The 13,759-nt window shown below is 32.9% G+C and overlaps 1 protein-coding gene across 1 annotated transcript in view; it reads left to right on the top strand.

The window, feature by feature from the left end:
* Nucleotides 1-13,759, top strand: part of LOC130445918 (vitellogenin receptor) — a 99,724-nt gene that overhangs the window by 66,143 nt on the left and 19,822 nt on the right. The window contains exons 16-19 of the mRNA XM_056781819.1: nt 3,073-3,211; nt 5,053-5,135; nt 8,964-9,411; nt 12,235-12,543. Coding sequence (XP_056637797.1) covers nt 3,073-3,211; nt 5,053-5,135; nt 8,964-9,411; nt 12,235-12,543 — 979 coding nt within the window. The remainder of the gene's footprint in view (nt 1-3,072; nt 3,212-5,052; nt 5,136-8,963; nt 9,412-12,234; nt 12,544-13,759) is intronic.

Here is a 13,759-nt window from a genome sequence, read left to right as displayed (position 1 = left end):
GAACATGATCATGGAAATTTTCTAAAAGCCGTTGAGATTATTGCCTCTTTTGATTCAGTGCTGAAACTTTGAGTTAGCCGAGTGCGTAACTCCCAAAAAAATACAAAAAAATATATTGAAAGGAATCATTATTTAGGCATACAAATACAGAATGAAATAATTAAATTATAGTCATCTAAAGTAAAGTAATATTTTAGAAGTGGATCGCAGTTCAAAAAAAAAAAAAATATATATATATATATATATATATATATATATATATATATATACACATTCATGACAGAAGTTTTGAAAAAATTGAATTTGGATATAAAAAACTATTAGGAGACAAGGCTAGGATAATGAGACAAACACGAAGGAAGATCATGTATATAAACTTCATTTAATTAAAGTTTGCGAATATCTTCTTGAAGTAGCTGAAGATAATTCCTTTCATATTGATACAAGACATAAAGTTCTCTATTAACGTCTGTACGAAATTGTTAATTTATTTGTGCAATTATTATTTGGCATGACGTTTTATTTAATATAAATATTGTCACCAAGCAAACGCAGAGTGCTACAATTAATATTAAGTATGCAAAACCTACCTAAAAAATTTAGTTGATAACTTCCAGTAATATAAATCTGATCAATCATTTCAAGAAATTCTTGTATAAGCGAAAGAAATAGCATCCTCTTTCGAAATTTAAGACTTTCCGCCGTTACCAACGATCAGGAAGGAATTTTAAACAAAACTATTTGACTATGAACACTTAGATGAGACCCAATGATCTAAAAACTGCCTTTAAAATTAGTTTTTTCTTAAAAATAATAGATAGAAATTTGAGCTCTCTAAAGAAACGATTTGACTTATTAAATGAGTATGATGATATTTTCGGATGCTTTAGCATCCGTTGTTTTGTTCTTGAAGAACGACTGACAGATCACGATAATAAGGATATAGACTACAATGTTTTGTTTAATGACACTAAATCGTCAAAGTTGTTTTCATTACCTGATGATACCTTAAGTATTTTACAAAATTTATTTGAAAAAAATTTAATCTCCATCCTTCCAAACGTAAACATTTCACTAAAAATTCTTAATTGCCTGTATCTGTAACTACTAGCAAGCGATCTTTTATAAAGTTAAAAATCATTAAAAATTATTTAAAATCGATGCTTCAAGAAAGATTGATGGTATAAATTTAAGTTATGTAATTAATGAATTTGCAACAGCAAAGTCCCGGAAAATATCGCTACTACAATAACGATTGTTGTTGACTAAGACTTTTAAAGCACAGCTTTTTGCTTTATTTCAAGCACCTACCTACCATCAAAACAATAAATAAAAAAATATAATCCAATATGCCTTAAGGGGTGCCAAAAACTCTATTTTGCACAAAGGATAGCTTATATTTTATTGAAAAAATTGGATACGTAGTTGGAAAACTTTTTAGGTGGCTATAATATCAATCCGTATTAAGATATTTGACACTATAAGTGCTTCTCAAAAGTCCCCTTCCTTCGTTTTGAACTTGAAATTTGGAGGGTGAAATATTGTGCGATGTTATAGGCATCGGTGACATCACCAGGCAACTGAAACTAATAATATTGAATGCTACTCACAACTCGTTTGAGCCTACTACCAATTCGATCATGTTTATTTTTTTGGATTCACAATGATTTTGATAGTTAAAATACATAAACACTAAAATTTTAGTTCTTTCTAAATAAACACTACCTATTTCTTAAAACTTATGAAAAAGCTTCTTTCCTCAAATAATAAGTCCTCGATATAGAGCGAACCGAATCTTTATTTTCACGCTCCAAATTTCAGTGTTCAAAACAAAAGAGTGGGCGGCTATGTCAACATAAGCATCATAGGTCCATACTTGTGTAAGAACATGATCGTGAGGTTACTGTTATTTCAATGCAACATGTGGCAAATATCGAGGACTTTTGTACACCAGAATTTTCCAAACTTCAGCACCTGGACGTGGTTTTAACAGTATGACGCAGCGGTTCATCTCTCTAATACCGTTATGTCTATCGTCTGTCAATTTTTCCCTAACAAACACTCTTTATAAAAAATATAAAAACCAACGACCCACAAATGTCAAAACATATCATTTCTTTTGGCCGTATAGAAATAGAAAATTCGAAACCCAAGATTCAAAAATTCCCTCGCTTATCGCAACATATTTGAATTGACTTAATCCAAAGAACTACACCAGGCATACATTTCGACGCTCTTCGGCGTCTCTGTTGGTGGATTCCGGTGGTAATATAATTCAACTAAAGAAGCATGGTGGGTGAAAATCCAACACAATTGCGGAGGGTTACGTAAACGACTCAATAAAAAACAATATGAATTTCGCAGTGAAAATTTTATCGACTTCAAGCAACATTAACGTTAACGTTAATGTTCACGATCCTACCAACAATCCTATAAGTACTAATACAACTATAGACGATGTTATTTCTTTGAACTCGTTAAATGTTACCAATTCAAGTACCAATAGTAACATAACTTCTTCTACTTGACATGGATATGGACATGGACGTAGAAAAAGTTTTGTATGAAACTCGTGAGTAAAGTAACTTTTTTCACTCGTAGTAATTGCCGTACTACTCGAGAAAAAAAGTTACTCAACTCACTTATTGCATAAATAACTATTTAGTATATTTTAATCTGTTTCAAGGATTTTTTAATTCTTATAATTAAATATATTGATAACTTTTTAATCCATTCACTGAATAATGAGGTGTCTTCCATATATTATATAATTATTCAAGTTGTCAGTGTCGAATTATATTTCGTCAAAAACCAATATAAAATAGAAATGTTAAGAATATTCTTTATTAAAAATTATATTACATTAAAAAAAATTATAATGTGCAAACATGCAATTTAGCAGCAGAATACTTCCTCTACTTTTGGTATATTTTGAAGAGTTTGTTGTTGATTATACTATTTTTCATTCTCATTATTTTAGCCAAATAAATTCCTAGTATTCTCTATTCTCCAATTCTTGAATGTAGTAATTCTTGTAGAAAAATCAGAAACATTTGAATTTTATTTTTGCAGATTGCCCTCCTGGACATTTTAGGTGTAATAATTCAGAATGTGTATCGTCTACATTCGTATGTGATGGGCATGCAGATTGTGATGATAGCTCAGATGAACATAATTGTATTGAGAATATATGCTTCGACAACCAATTCAGGTACAAATTTTTTTCATAGAATAAAAGACTTTAAATACTCTAAGGTAATATACGCATATGATAAGGGCGTCCAATAATTTTTGTAAAATGTTACAATTGTCACTTGAATATCTCATTGTGAAGTATGACTTTACCATACTTTGTTAAGTGAAATGTGCTATCGATACAATACTTTCGTGACTCCTATGCGATTTTTGGAAAAAATTATTTATTCCAGTTTCAATCACTACCCTAAGATTTGATACATGAACATGTGAAGTTTATTTTGTTTATTATGTATATGCGGGTGAAGTTTGTGTTCTCTTGTTGAACATCAAATAATAAGTTTGTTGAATATCAAAATAGAAAGTAAGATTGTCAGTTTGGTTGAATAAATGTTTTACTAGAGCCTTGGTATATAATTCCGCTTACAAATTACCAAAACAATTAACGTTTATATTAAATTATCTAATTATTAAACTAAGAAATTTTCTCTGTGACAAGTGCCTAATAGAGAATTAAAATTAAGGAAGTTCACAACAGTCGTGAATGTTACAAATACAAGGTAACTTAAAAATAGTATATTTCTTAACGTTATTACCAAAAAGTAAATAAATTAAATCAAAAACGATTTATATAGTTCCAAAATTTAGGGTTGTTTTCTAAGCCATCTGATTATATTTGAGACAGAATTTTTGTATTATGAATTATATAAGAGCTCCTTCACTCATTTTTTGTGATGAGTCTATTCACGTTTTATTCATTTTTCTTTTTTTTAACCAAAGTCCTAGCATGTTTTGGCTTTTTCCGCTACTTTTCTTCATTTTTCCTTTCCTGGGTATTAGGCCACCGGACTTCCATTATGTTCAGATAATTTGTTACTTTCCTATTGGCTGTTTGATTTTCATCTAGGCCGGTTTTCTAACGGTTATTTTTTTAACGTCACTATTATTTTTCATTCGCTTAATGTGTCTTAGACATTCGCTGCTATTTTTAAGGTAAGGTAGTAATCTTCTTCGTTTCTTCTTCCAGGTTTAAAAATACCTAATCTTTCCATTTATAAAAATTCTTTTTCCAGGTCCGTTTTGAATTCTATTTGATCTATAACTTTTTGCGTTTTTGTTCCATTGCTTTTAATTTGCATTTCATTTATTCAAATATATGTTTTATTTTTTCCATATTTTTCATTGCAACTCAATTCCTTAGCCTATTTCCATCCACCTAAACGCCGGTGTCATCTGTACAGTTTTATTACCAAGCATCTACGCAATTCGAAGTCTGGCCCACACATAGGCTGACCTTACATTTGTTTCTCTAGAACTTACTTTTGTAGTATTTAGTTTTAATCAATGACCTTTAATAGTCCTGACATGTGACCAATATATATTATTTTGATAAGAATGATTTGTTGGATGTTAATTTTTATTTTGAAATAATTAGTGCATGGAATTTCTAACTTACACTACTTTTCTGTCACTTAATATCCAGGCAATTCACTCATTCTTATCACACTACAAACTAATTGAATTTTAATGAAGAATACTTCTACTTATGTATGATTAAATGAGGAGCACGTGAATACGCACTTTCCTCTGGGTATATCCAGAACCGGACACCGGATTGGCACTGAGGATTTATGATCTTATCGATGGCCAAAACAATATTTTCTTATTTAAAATTATATACAATATTCGTATCATTATTTCGCGATACTTGACATACTATGGATATTTCTATCGCTTATTTTATAGACGACAATTGTAACAATTAACAGTACATATAATGTAGATGAAGCAATCTCAGAATAAACTAAAATTCAACTTTCTCGTAATATTACTGTTCATCAGATTTTCATATTATAGATGTGATTCAGGAGCTTGTATACCGAAAGCATGGGAATGTGACAGAGCATATGATTGTCCTGACAATTCAGATGAACATTGTGGTAAGTGATCATTCCACGAAAGTCTTTGCTAATCTGGTTATGAAGGTAATTCTTGTGATGTTGTGACAAACAAACATCAAAGTATTATCTTTTCAATATATATTTCGAGCTTTCGATTACTTATGTATTTATCATTGGGAACTGAAATTATAGTCATTGTACAATGTAATAATAAGAGGATGTATTAATATCTAGTTAGCCTAGACCATTTCCATGCATAAACAAATTATTGAGTTACTATAACAACGAACAATAACTTATTAGAAGTGTCAGTGTAAAGTTTGACGTCAAAAAAGTAATTCAGAGTTACGCAATAAATTAAAAGAAAAAAGATGTCCACCGAAAATTGGAGTATCGAGCCTTCATCAAGTACCTGTATTCGAACGGGTTAAGAGGTAAACAGATTTATGAAGATATGCTTAATACCCTTGGTGATCAATGTCCTTCGTATGCGACCGTGAAAATTGGGCTGCAAACTTCAAAAGAGGTAAATTTTCCATTGAAGATGATGACCGATCGGGAAAGCCAGTTTCTGTGTCAGTCTTCGAAAATATGGAATCAGTTCATTACATGATTTGATCAGACCGTCGAATTGGGCTGAAACGGATATATGAAGCACTGGATATTTCATACGAACGCGTTTATCATATAGTCACGTCAATTTGGACATGAGAAAAATTGTTGCAAAATGGATCCCCAAATATTTGAATGTTGACAAAAAGATACAATCGATGAAATGGCGAAACTCTGGTTCTCCAAGACCTAAAAAATTTCGTTTCCAAAAATCTGCTGGAAAAGTTCTTGCTACAGTTTTTTGGGATTGCCATGGAGTAATCGTGATTGATTTTTTGGATAAGGGTAGAACAATAACTGGAGATTACTTTTCGACATTACTACGGGAAAAAATTAAAGAGAAAGTACGCGGAAAGCTATCCAAATGTGTTTTGTTTTTGGAGGACAACGCCCCTACACACAAATCTCATGTTACCAGGCAAAAAATTTATGATTTAGGGTTTGAATTACTAGAACACCCCTCCTATTCACCAGATGTGGCTCCGTCCGACTATCATATCTTTCCTCAACTGTAAAAAAGTTTAAAATGTCGTAAATTTTTTTCCAACGAGGAGGTAATAAAAGCTGTGGAAATCTGTTTTTCAGAGAAAGAAGAAACATTTTACTTGAAAGGTCTAGAGACGTTGCAGGTTCGCTGTAATATATTCAATTGAGAGGAGATAAATATTATATTGAGTAATAAAATATTTTGACATTGAAATTTTGTTTGGTTCTATAGCAGGCTAAGAATTTCTCAATATATCCTCGTATTTAAAAAGGTATAACATTATTAAAAATTCCTTACATTATTCACTTGAAAATTGTGGTGTGTTGAATTTTGTGTTTCCTTTTAAAAAAATTATATAAAAACGTTGTGGGATTGTGGTAAAAATCCAAAGTGAACCCGTACTCTTTCAAATACCGTGTCTGTAGACAAACCAGGATATCCGTGGCTTTCGTTTGAATTGGGCCTATTTTTCTGTTGTAACAGATTGTTGTGAAATTCCACATGAAACTCGGAAAAATCGAAACTGAAACTTATAATTTATTGAAACAAGTGTACGGCAATGAATGTTTGTCGCGTCTACGTGTTTTTGAGTGGTTTAAGCTTTTTCAAGATGACGAAAAGATGTTTGGGTCGCCTTTACATGTCAAAACCAGATGAAAATATAGGAAAAGTCGGTAATCTTTTTCAATCTGACCCTCAGCTAAGTATTCGTGCTATTGCTGAATCTATGGAAATTGACAAAGAATGTCTGGGGTAAATTTTAACATTTTAACATGCGAAAAGTGTGTGCAAAACAGGGGCCTAAAATCCTCACATTTCGACAAAAAGAAACTCGCAAAAATATTTCTATCTACACTTTGAATGCGATTGAAAATGACTCTTAGACTTATTAGAAGAGGTAATAGCTTGTGAGAAATGAAATCTGCATTAAAAGAAACAAAATTCTGTTGGAGCTGTGAAAGAAAAGGCGGCGCCCATCGTATATGTCTAACCCCAGCTTTCTAATTCGTTTTCAGTATCGGTAACTAAAATTATAGTAATTTTCCAATGTAAAAATTAATTACATAGTTTTGTAGTGTTTTTTTTTTGTTTAAAAAAATTATTAAATTCGTAGGATTCAAAATGCAATATTCAAATTTACGCATGTGATGAATATGGAATTTCTTTATTCTAGTTGGTATTCAAATTTTTTAACAAAGCTCTTGTATCGTAATCAGATTTCTATGGTTTTGAATGAGATGTGGCAGGACAACGTCACCTGCCACACAGTGCACGAAAAAATTGATTTAGAAGCATCAATTTCCAGTTTCCAGTTCGAATTATCTGCTAAATTTCAATCTATCAACTAGCTAAGATCATTTATTTTTTTGTTCATATAAATAAACCATAAGCTTGAGACCAAGATCCAATATATTATCGAAAAATGGAGCTACATAAGAGGACTTCTACTTAAGTTTTGGCATAGACAAATATAAACGGATGTTTATAATTGGATATTTTTCACAATCTTCTTCATTAAGATCAATAAACTCTTGAATGCATTTGAACCAATTGTCAAAGCATTTTTGCATTTCGATTGAGATACCTTCAAAACATGTTATTTAAACGCATCAATCGCTTCTTCGGGTGTAGAAAAACGTTGACCTCGCAATTTAATTTTGATCTGCGAGAATAATAAGAAATCGTTGGATTCCAAGTAAGGACTGTACGGCGAATGGCCCATCAATTTTATGTTTGGACTCTTCAAAAACGTTTATGTTTGAACTGCTTGCTTGCTGTGAAGTGCTTCGTGCGCGAACAAATTTTATTGGATTTGGCTCATCTTGAAGGGTCCATACAGTTGATTTTTGTTTATTTTCGGATTCATATGCATAGATCCATGATTCTTCGCCTGTCACGTTCTTATAGATGTCTTTTGAAGTATCGCGATTGAATTTTCTCAACATTTATTCACACCAATCATCACGAACTTTTTTTGAGCCCTTGTAAAATTATACAGTATTCAACGCGAACAAATTTTTTCTGACATCTAAAGGATCGTGCAAGATTGAATGAATGCGAGTGGAACTAATTTTCAAGTATGCTTCAATCTCACGGTATGTCACATGACGATCTTGCAATAACAGTTTACGTACAGCATTGATGTTTTCTGGCACAAGAGCTGATTTTGGACCACCTTCACGAAATTCATCCTGTAGCGAAGTGTGATCATGATTGCATTCGGAAAAAATGCGAAACACGATGGCTCCAAATGGTATTTCATCACCAGAAGTCGAAGCGGGTTGTTTTAATTTAATTGCTGTCGGTTCAATTCATCTCATGGAAAATCTTTATTTAAATTTAATTCCATTTTTGACCAAAATGAATGTTTCAAGTATCTGTAAAAAACTAAAACAGCACTCGTATGACAACACGTGCTGAGTACGTTCACCAATAAAAATGTTAAGCTTTATGATGGTAATGTCAGATTTGACGTATCCACATCATTGTTGCCATATCTCAAAATTTAAGTAGCAACATTCGTATTTCGTTTTATTTAGAACCACGAGAACCGTATGCCGGATATTTTATACAATATATGATAGGAAATGCTTACATTGCAATTAAAATATTAAAATTTGCTTTCAAAATGCGTTTTATTTGTAAATTGAAAAACCACCTGTTCTGTACTACTATGGATACCGAATTGATTCCAATTTTAGTTTACATTTGTAACAATAACGTTAATATCACTGCATTGAAAAAAATTTAATTAAGGTTCATTTCAGCTTTTGATACTTGCTCCGACGATTTTTTCAAATGCGAAAACTACAGATGTATTGATAAAAAACTTCTATGTGATGGTGTAGATGACTGCGGAGATCACTCAGATGAAACGTTAGATTATTGTCATCACTATGTAAAATCATCAGGTTGTTCGTTAAACGAGATGGAATGTAGTTCAAATACATCCATTTGCATCCCAATATCAGCAAAATGTAACGGAACATCAGAGTGTCCCAATAACGAAGATGAAATTGGTTGTTCGCGATGTGCCGAAGAAGAATTTGAGTGTGCTAGTAAAAATGATAAAGAATGCATTCCTAAATCATGGATGTGTGATGGAACCAATGATTGTAACGATAACAGTGACGAAGATGTCAATTTATGTTCCCATAAGATTAAAACTGTTTTGGTTGCATCTCCTGTAGCTGATCAATGTGTTAATGGATACAGGTAACATACCTCCCTCAATTGAATTAAGTATTGATATGATTCTATTTTAAAATAATTTTTTTGCTGTGAATACTAAACGAATCGTCACATTCCCGTATCAGAAAACAGAATGTGTGCCAGTACCGCCAGTGTATGTTATGAGTTAAATGCGAGGAAATATAAATTACCTTAATGAAAAGAATTTTAATTTCTGATAAAATAAACTGAAGTTTACATAAAATTAAAATACCCGATTCAGACTCTTGCCAGACGACTCCTAGAGAAAGAGAGAGCGCTTCCTCCAGCATTTAAAAGTGTTGAAGGGAAGGTATCGGGATCGGTGGAATCGTTACATTATGACGGATTACTACTGGTATTTTCTTCTTTCTCAAAAAATTATAAAACAAAAGCTGGTAAAAAGAGTTCCATTCAAATACAACATGTTTTCCATATATTTCTTTCTATTTACTAAGTCTCTCATTTTATTCATACATTCCTATTCCACTTCTATTGCTGCAGTTTCTCTTGTAACTCTGGTACATCTTTTCATCTCATTTTTTGCTCCTTAGAGAGTGAGTTTTTACAGGAGCCATTCTCCGTATTTCTCCTCTTTCGTGAACCTTATAAAATCTTTCAGCCAGAAGAGTACAATATGCGCGCAGAATTTCCTGGAGTTAGCCGCTTTGCTTATCTAATTTATTTGTTGTTGGTAGTGACTTTATTGGTGTATCTTGTGGCTTAACTTAGACAGATGGTCATTCGACCAAGGAGCATCGTTATTATTTTTGCTTTTTCATATGGGGCAACTCGAATTGTATGCATCGTGTATTGCCTCACCTTTCACTTTGAGATCTTATTCCAGATATAATTGGTTACTTCCGCTCTGTGGAATTGCTTTCTAGTCTGAACAGATTTTCATACGTACTTTTAGGTTCGCTGTATTTAATGCTATTTCTAAAACTCCTTCCCCCACCTTTGTTTAAAAAGCTGGTGTACTCTCCACATTGTATATGGAAAGGTTGTTATTTAAAATATATTGCTCACTCCTTACTGTTGGTGTCGTTATTTCCACAAATGTTGTATGCACTTGCATCGCATCCTAGGAGTACTAAACTAGTATTCGCAATTACGGAGGCGGTACAGGCCCGTAACTATCGAAGTAGTAGCAAACAATAACGATTTTTTTACCCTTCTTCTCGTATTTGAGATATTCTGAAATTCTGGTACTAGGTCTCTTGTCGGGAATTCAGGAAGACAATGGTGATTTATGTCGTTTATTCGCCATAATACATGATCTCTAACCTGTTCTCTAAAGACAAGTGGTTCCTTTATCTGAACTACACTACGCTTTTCTTTATTGGACATCCGGATGATGAAGGCTGATGCTCGTTTAGCGTGATAAGCTTTTACTTGAGCTGTTTTATGCCTGCCATTAAAACTTAGATTCGTTCTGTTTGCCCAGGGTATACCCATTGGTGTTCTTCAACAGCAGACTTGTTTCCTTCAATTTTCATTGGCGTCTTGGATTTTGCTTCTCCTTGACCTGGACTTTCAATGTAAAAGTGATCTTCGTTTTCATACCTTCGTTAGAAGTTCTGAGAATGGGTTTTTTTCTAGATCATGTACTGGTATTTTTCCAAACCGTAATTTATGATGTAACCATTGGCCTTAATATTCAAGTAAGATGATTAGTCTATTCTCACCCTCGGAAGCTGTCCTTTCGATTTATGACTTTCCATTATGAGATGTGAAAGCCTTTGTTCTGTAGATCTATCAGTCCCGACCAAAAGTAGATACCTCTAAATTTTGCCTCTATCCTAAAAACATCACTTCCACTTATGCCTCCCCAACAAAAATTTGCTCGTCCGCGCTGAGGAAAATCTCAGGAAACGCCTTCGCGCTTATTCTCTTTCTTTTTCTCAGTTTTTTGGGTTGGGGTAGTCTCAACCCATTTTTATTTTGAGCTAGGGGTGGTGTTTTCTTTCCCAAATTTTAGATTTGTGCTAAATGCCTCGACTGTCACCTTCTCTCATGGAAGCCCTCACTGAGGTAGAAAAGATATTATTGGCATCCAGCGCCACTGAGTCCACGCCTCTCGGTTGACCCAATCCGGCATGTTCTCCTCATGTCTAACAGTGGAAGAGGAGGATCACTTTTCTTCTGTTTCCTTTTTTCTTGAGGTATTCTTACTTAAGAGATAAATGGCCTCGCCTAGTCTCGCATGGGGAAACAAGGTCTGGATTACAGTTGGGTGCGGTCCTGTGCCCCAGGAGAATCGTTCTTTTTGTCTTGAAATGAAAATTTGAATTGAGAATATTTTGTCTTTTACACGTTTCACACTTATTAGTATGCATTTATTGTAACAATTTACATGAAGAATGGTAGCCCCGATGGAGAATGTCTGGCCCTCTCAGTCTCATCCCTACTTTTTGATACTCTAAATTTTCAAACCTTATAGAAAATATACAGAATCTTGATAAAACTGTTTTTTCCAATACTAAAAAGCAGTGAAAGTATTCAGTTAATGAGGCATAACAACAAATTTACCACATAAACTGGGTGGTATTTATGCAGATAAACATCAATCGTAGATAGAAGTTTGTTCCAAATAGAAGACACAACGAGATTTTATTTCACTGAAAAAATTTATTGAGAATATCTAGCTAACAAGAGTTTATAAAAATCACCAAAAAGCATTTATAAAAGATTTTTTTGTTAATAACTAGATAATTATTTTAATTCTGTTTGATTATTAGATGTAAGTCTAAAAATTTTATTTTCAAACCATAGAGAAGAGCAACAGTATAAAAATCTTCCTCTTTCTAATGGTTTATTTTTACTTAGATGCAAGAATGGAGCTTGCTTAAATATGTCACTGGTTTGCAACGGTAAGCATGACTGCTATGACGGTTCCGACGAAGATGGACTTTGTTCAGATTCCTGTACCGGTACGGCGAATCCATGTGAACAAGTTTGTCTCAAAACACCAGCGGGTCCACAATGTCGATGTAAACTTGGTTACAAATTACGAGGAGATGGTAAGTTATGTGAAGATGATAACGAGTGTCAATGGGATCCACCAGTTTGCAGTCAACTATGTCACAACAAAGATGGAGGATATACTTGTGATTGTTACAATAACTTCTTTTTGGGGTGAGTATCACTAAATATGTATATTGGCTTTAACTGAGTAATAATGAAAATAATCAGTATTGTAATTTAGATCATGCATCATGGAGGTGCGTCGATAAGCAAATTTTCAACAGAAAACAACGACAACAATGTTTGTCCTCTCAGATTATTCAAAAAATTGATGTCAAAAAGGGGCCCAAATATTAGAATCAACAGATTAATCCTAAGAATAAATCGTCACTGGAAATCCGAAAATGATCACTGATATGATAATATGCCTATTGGAAGAAATACGATTCAAAATTGGACAAAATAGTCTACCGAAGCGATTGGCTTGAATACCAAGGAAAAAAATCACTCCTACAGATCGACCGCGGTTACTTGATTAGCCAAAAGTGGTGAACAAGAGAAAGAGCTCTTAAAAATTACGGATAACAACAATGCCAATTTAATAATCCCTATATGATTATATATCATATTCCAATTATTAACAGCTTGCGTATTGGAAATAGATCTTCATCAGTTATAGAAACAAACACGTTTGGATCTTCACTTGACTTTTCTATTTGTTTTTTGTTAATTGCATCTTCAAATAAATTATTCTTGCTCTGTATTTTTCTGTAATTAGCAAAAAAATTTGTGTCCGAACATTGATAAAATAAAAAAATTTTATAAGCTTATTGCTTATAGGCAAGAGACCTCCACCTAAGGCGTTGGTCTGTTTCTAATCTAATACGTTTCGAAATCTGTTAAAAATTACACAATTACACTATGACATTATTTAAAAAATGGTACCGTTCGGTTGTGTTTGTTTTCTATTTATTTTCACAGTCGAACTATTACTCAATAGTAGTTTGTTTTGATTTTTGTCATTTTTGTTATTGTTAACTAGCAGCGCGTTTTCGTTAGATATTGGCAAGGATCTTAATCTGGATATGGTCGGGTACAAATCTGACAATTGCTGTAAGAAATTTTTACACAATAAGTTTAATAAGCTTTGATGCAGCGGTGAATGTAGACGCTTTTTCTATTTGGGATGTACAGGACTTTAGAACAAAGCTACTACAAATATTCAACTTTCCCAGAAGTTCAACAAATCAGATTATCCAAGAAATTTTTGACTCGCTAGCAAGTCGTATAAATCAGTTAACCAACGAATCTAAATAGAATCTCATAAAAAATGAGGTAGATGATCAACAAAATAGCCAAAATGTTTACTTTCATCAAGCAAGATTTG

The sequence above is a fragment of the Diorhabda sublineata genome, chromosome 6, assembly GCF_026230105.1.
Source record: "Diorhabda sublineata isolate icDioSubl1.1 chromosome 6, icDioSubl1.1, whole genome shotgun sequence".
Lineage (NCBI taxonomy): Eukaryota > Metazoa > Arthropoda > Insecta > Coleoptera > Chrysomelidae > Diorhabda > Diorhabda sublineata.
The sequence above is the reverse complement of the archived record's forward strand: the minus strand, read 5'-3'. Positions and strand labels throughout refer to the sequence as shown.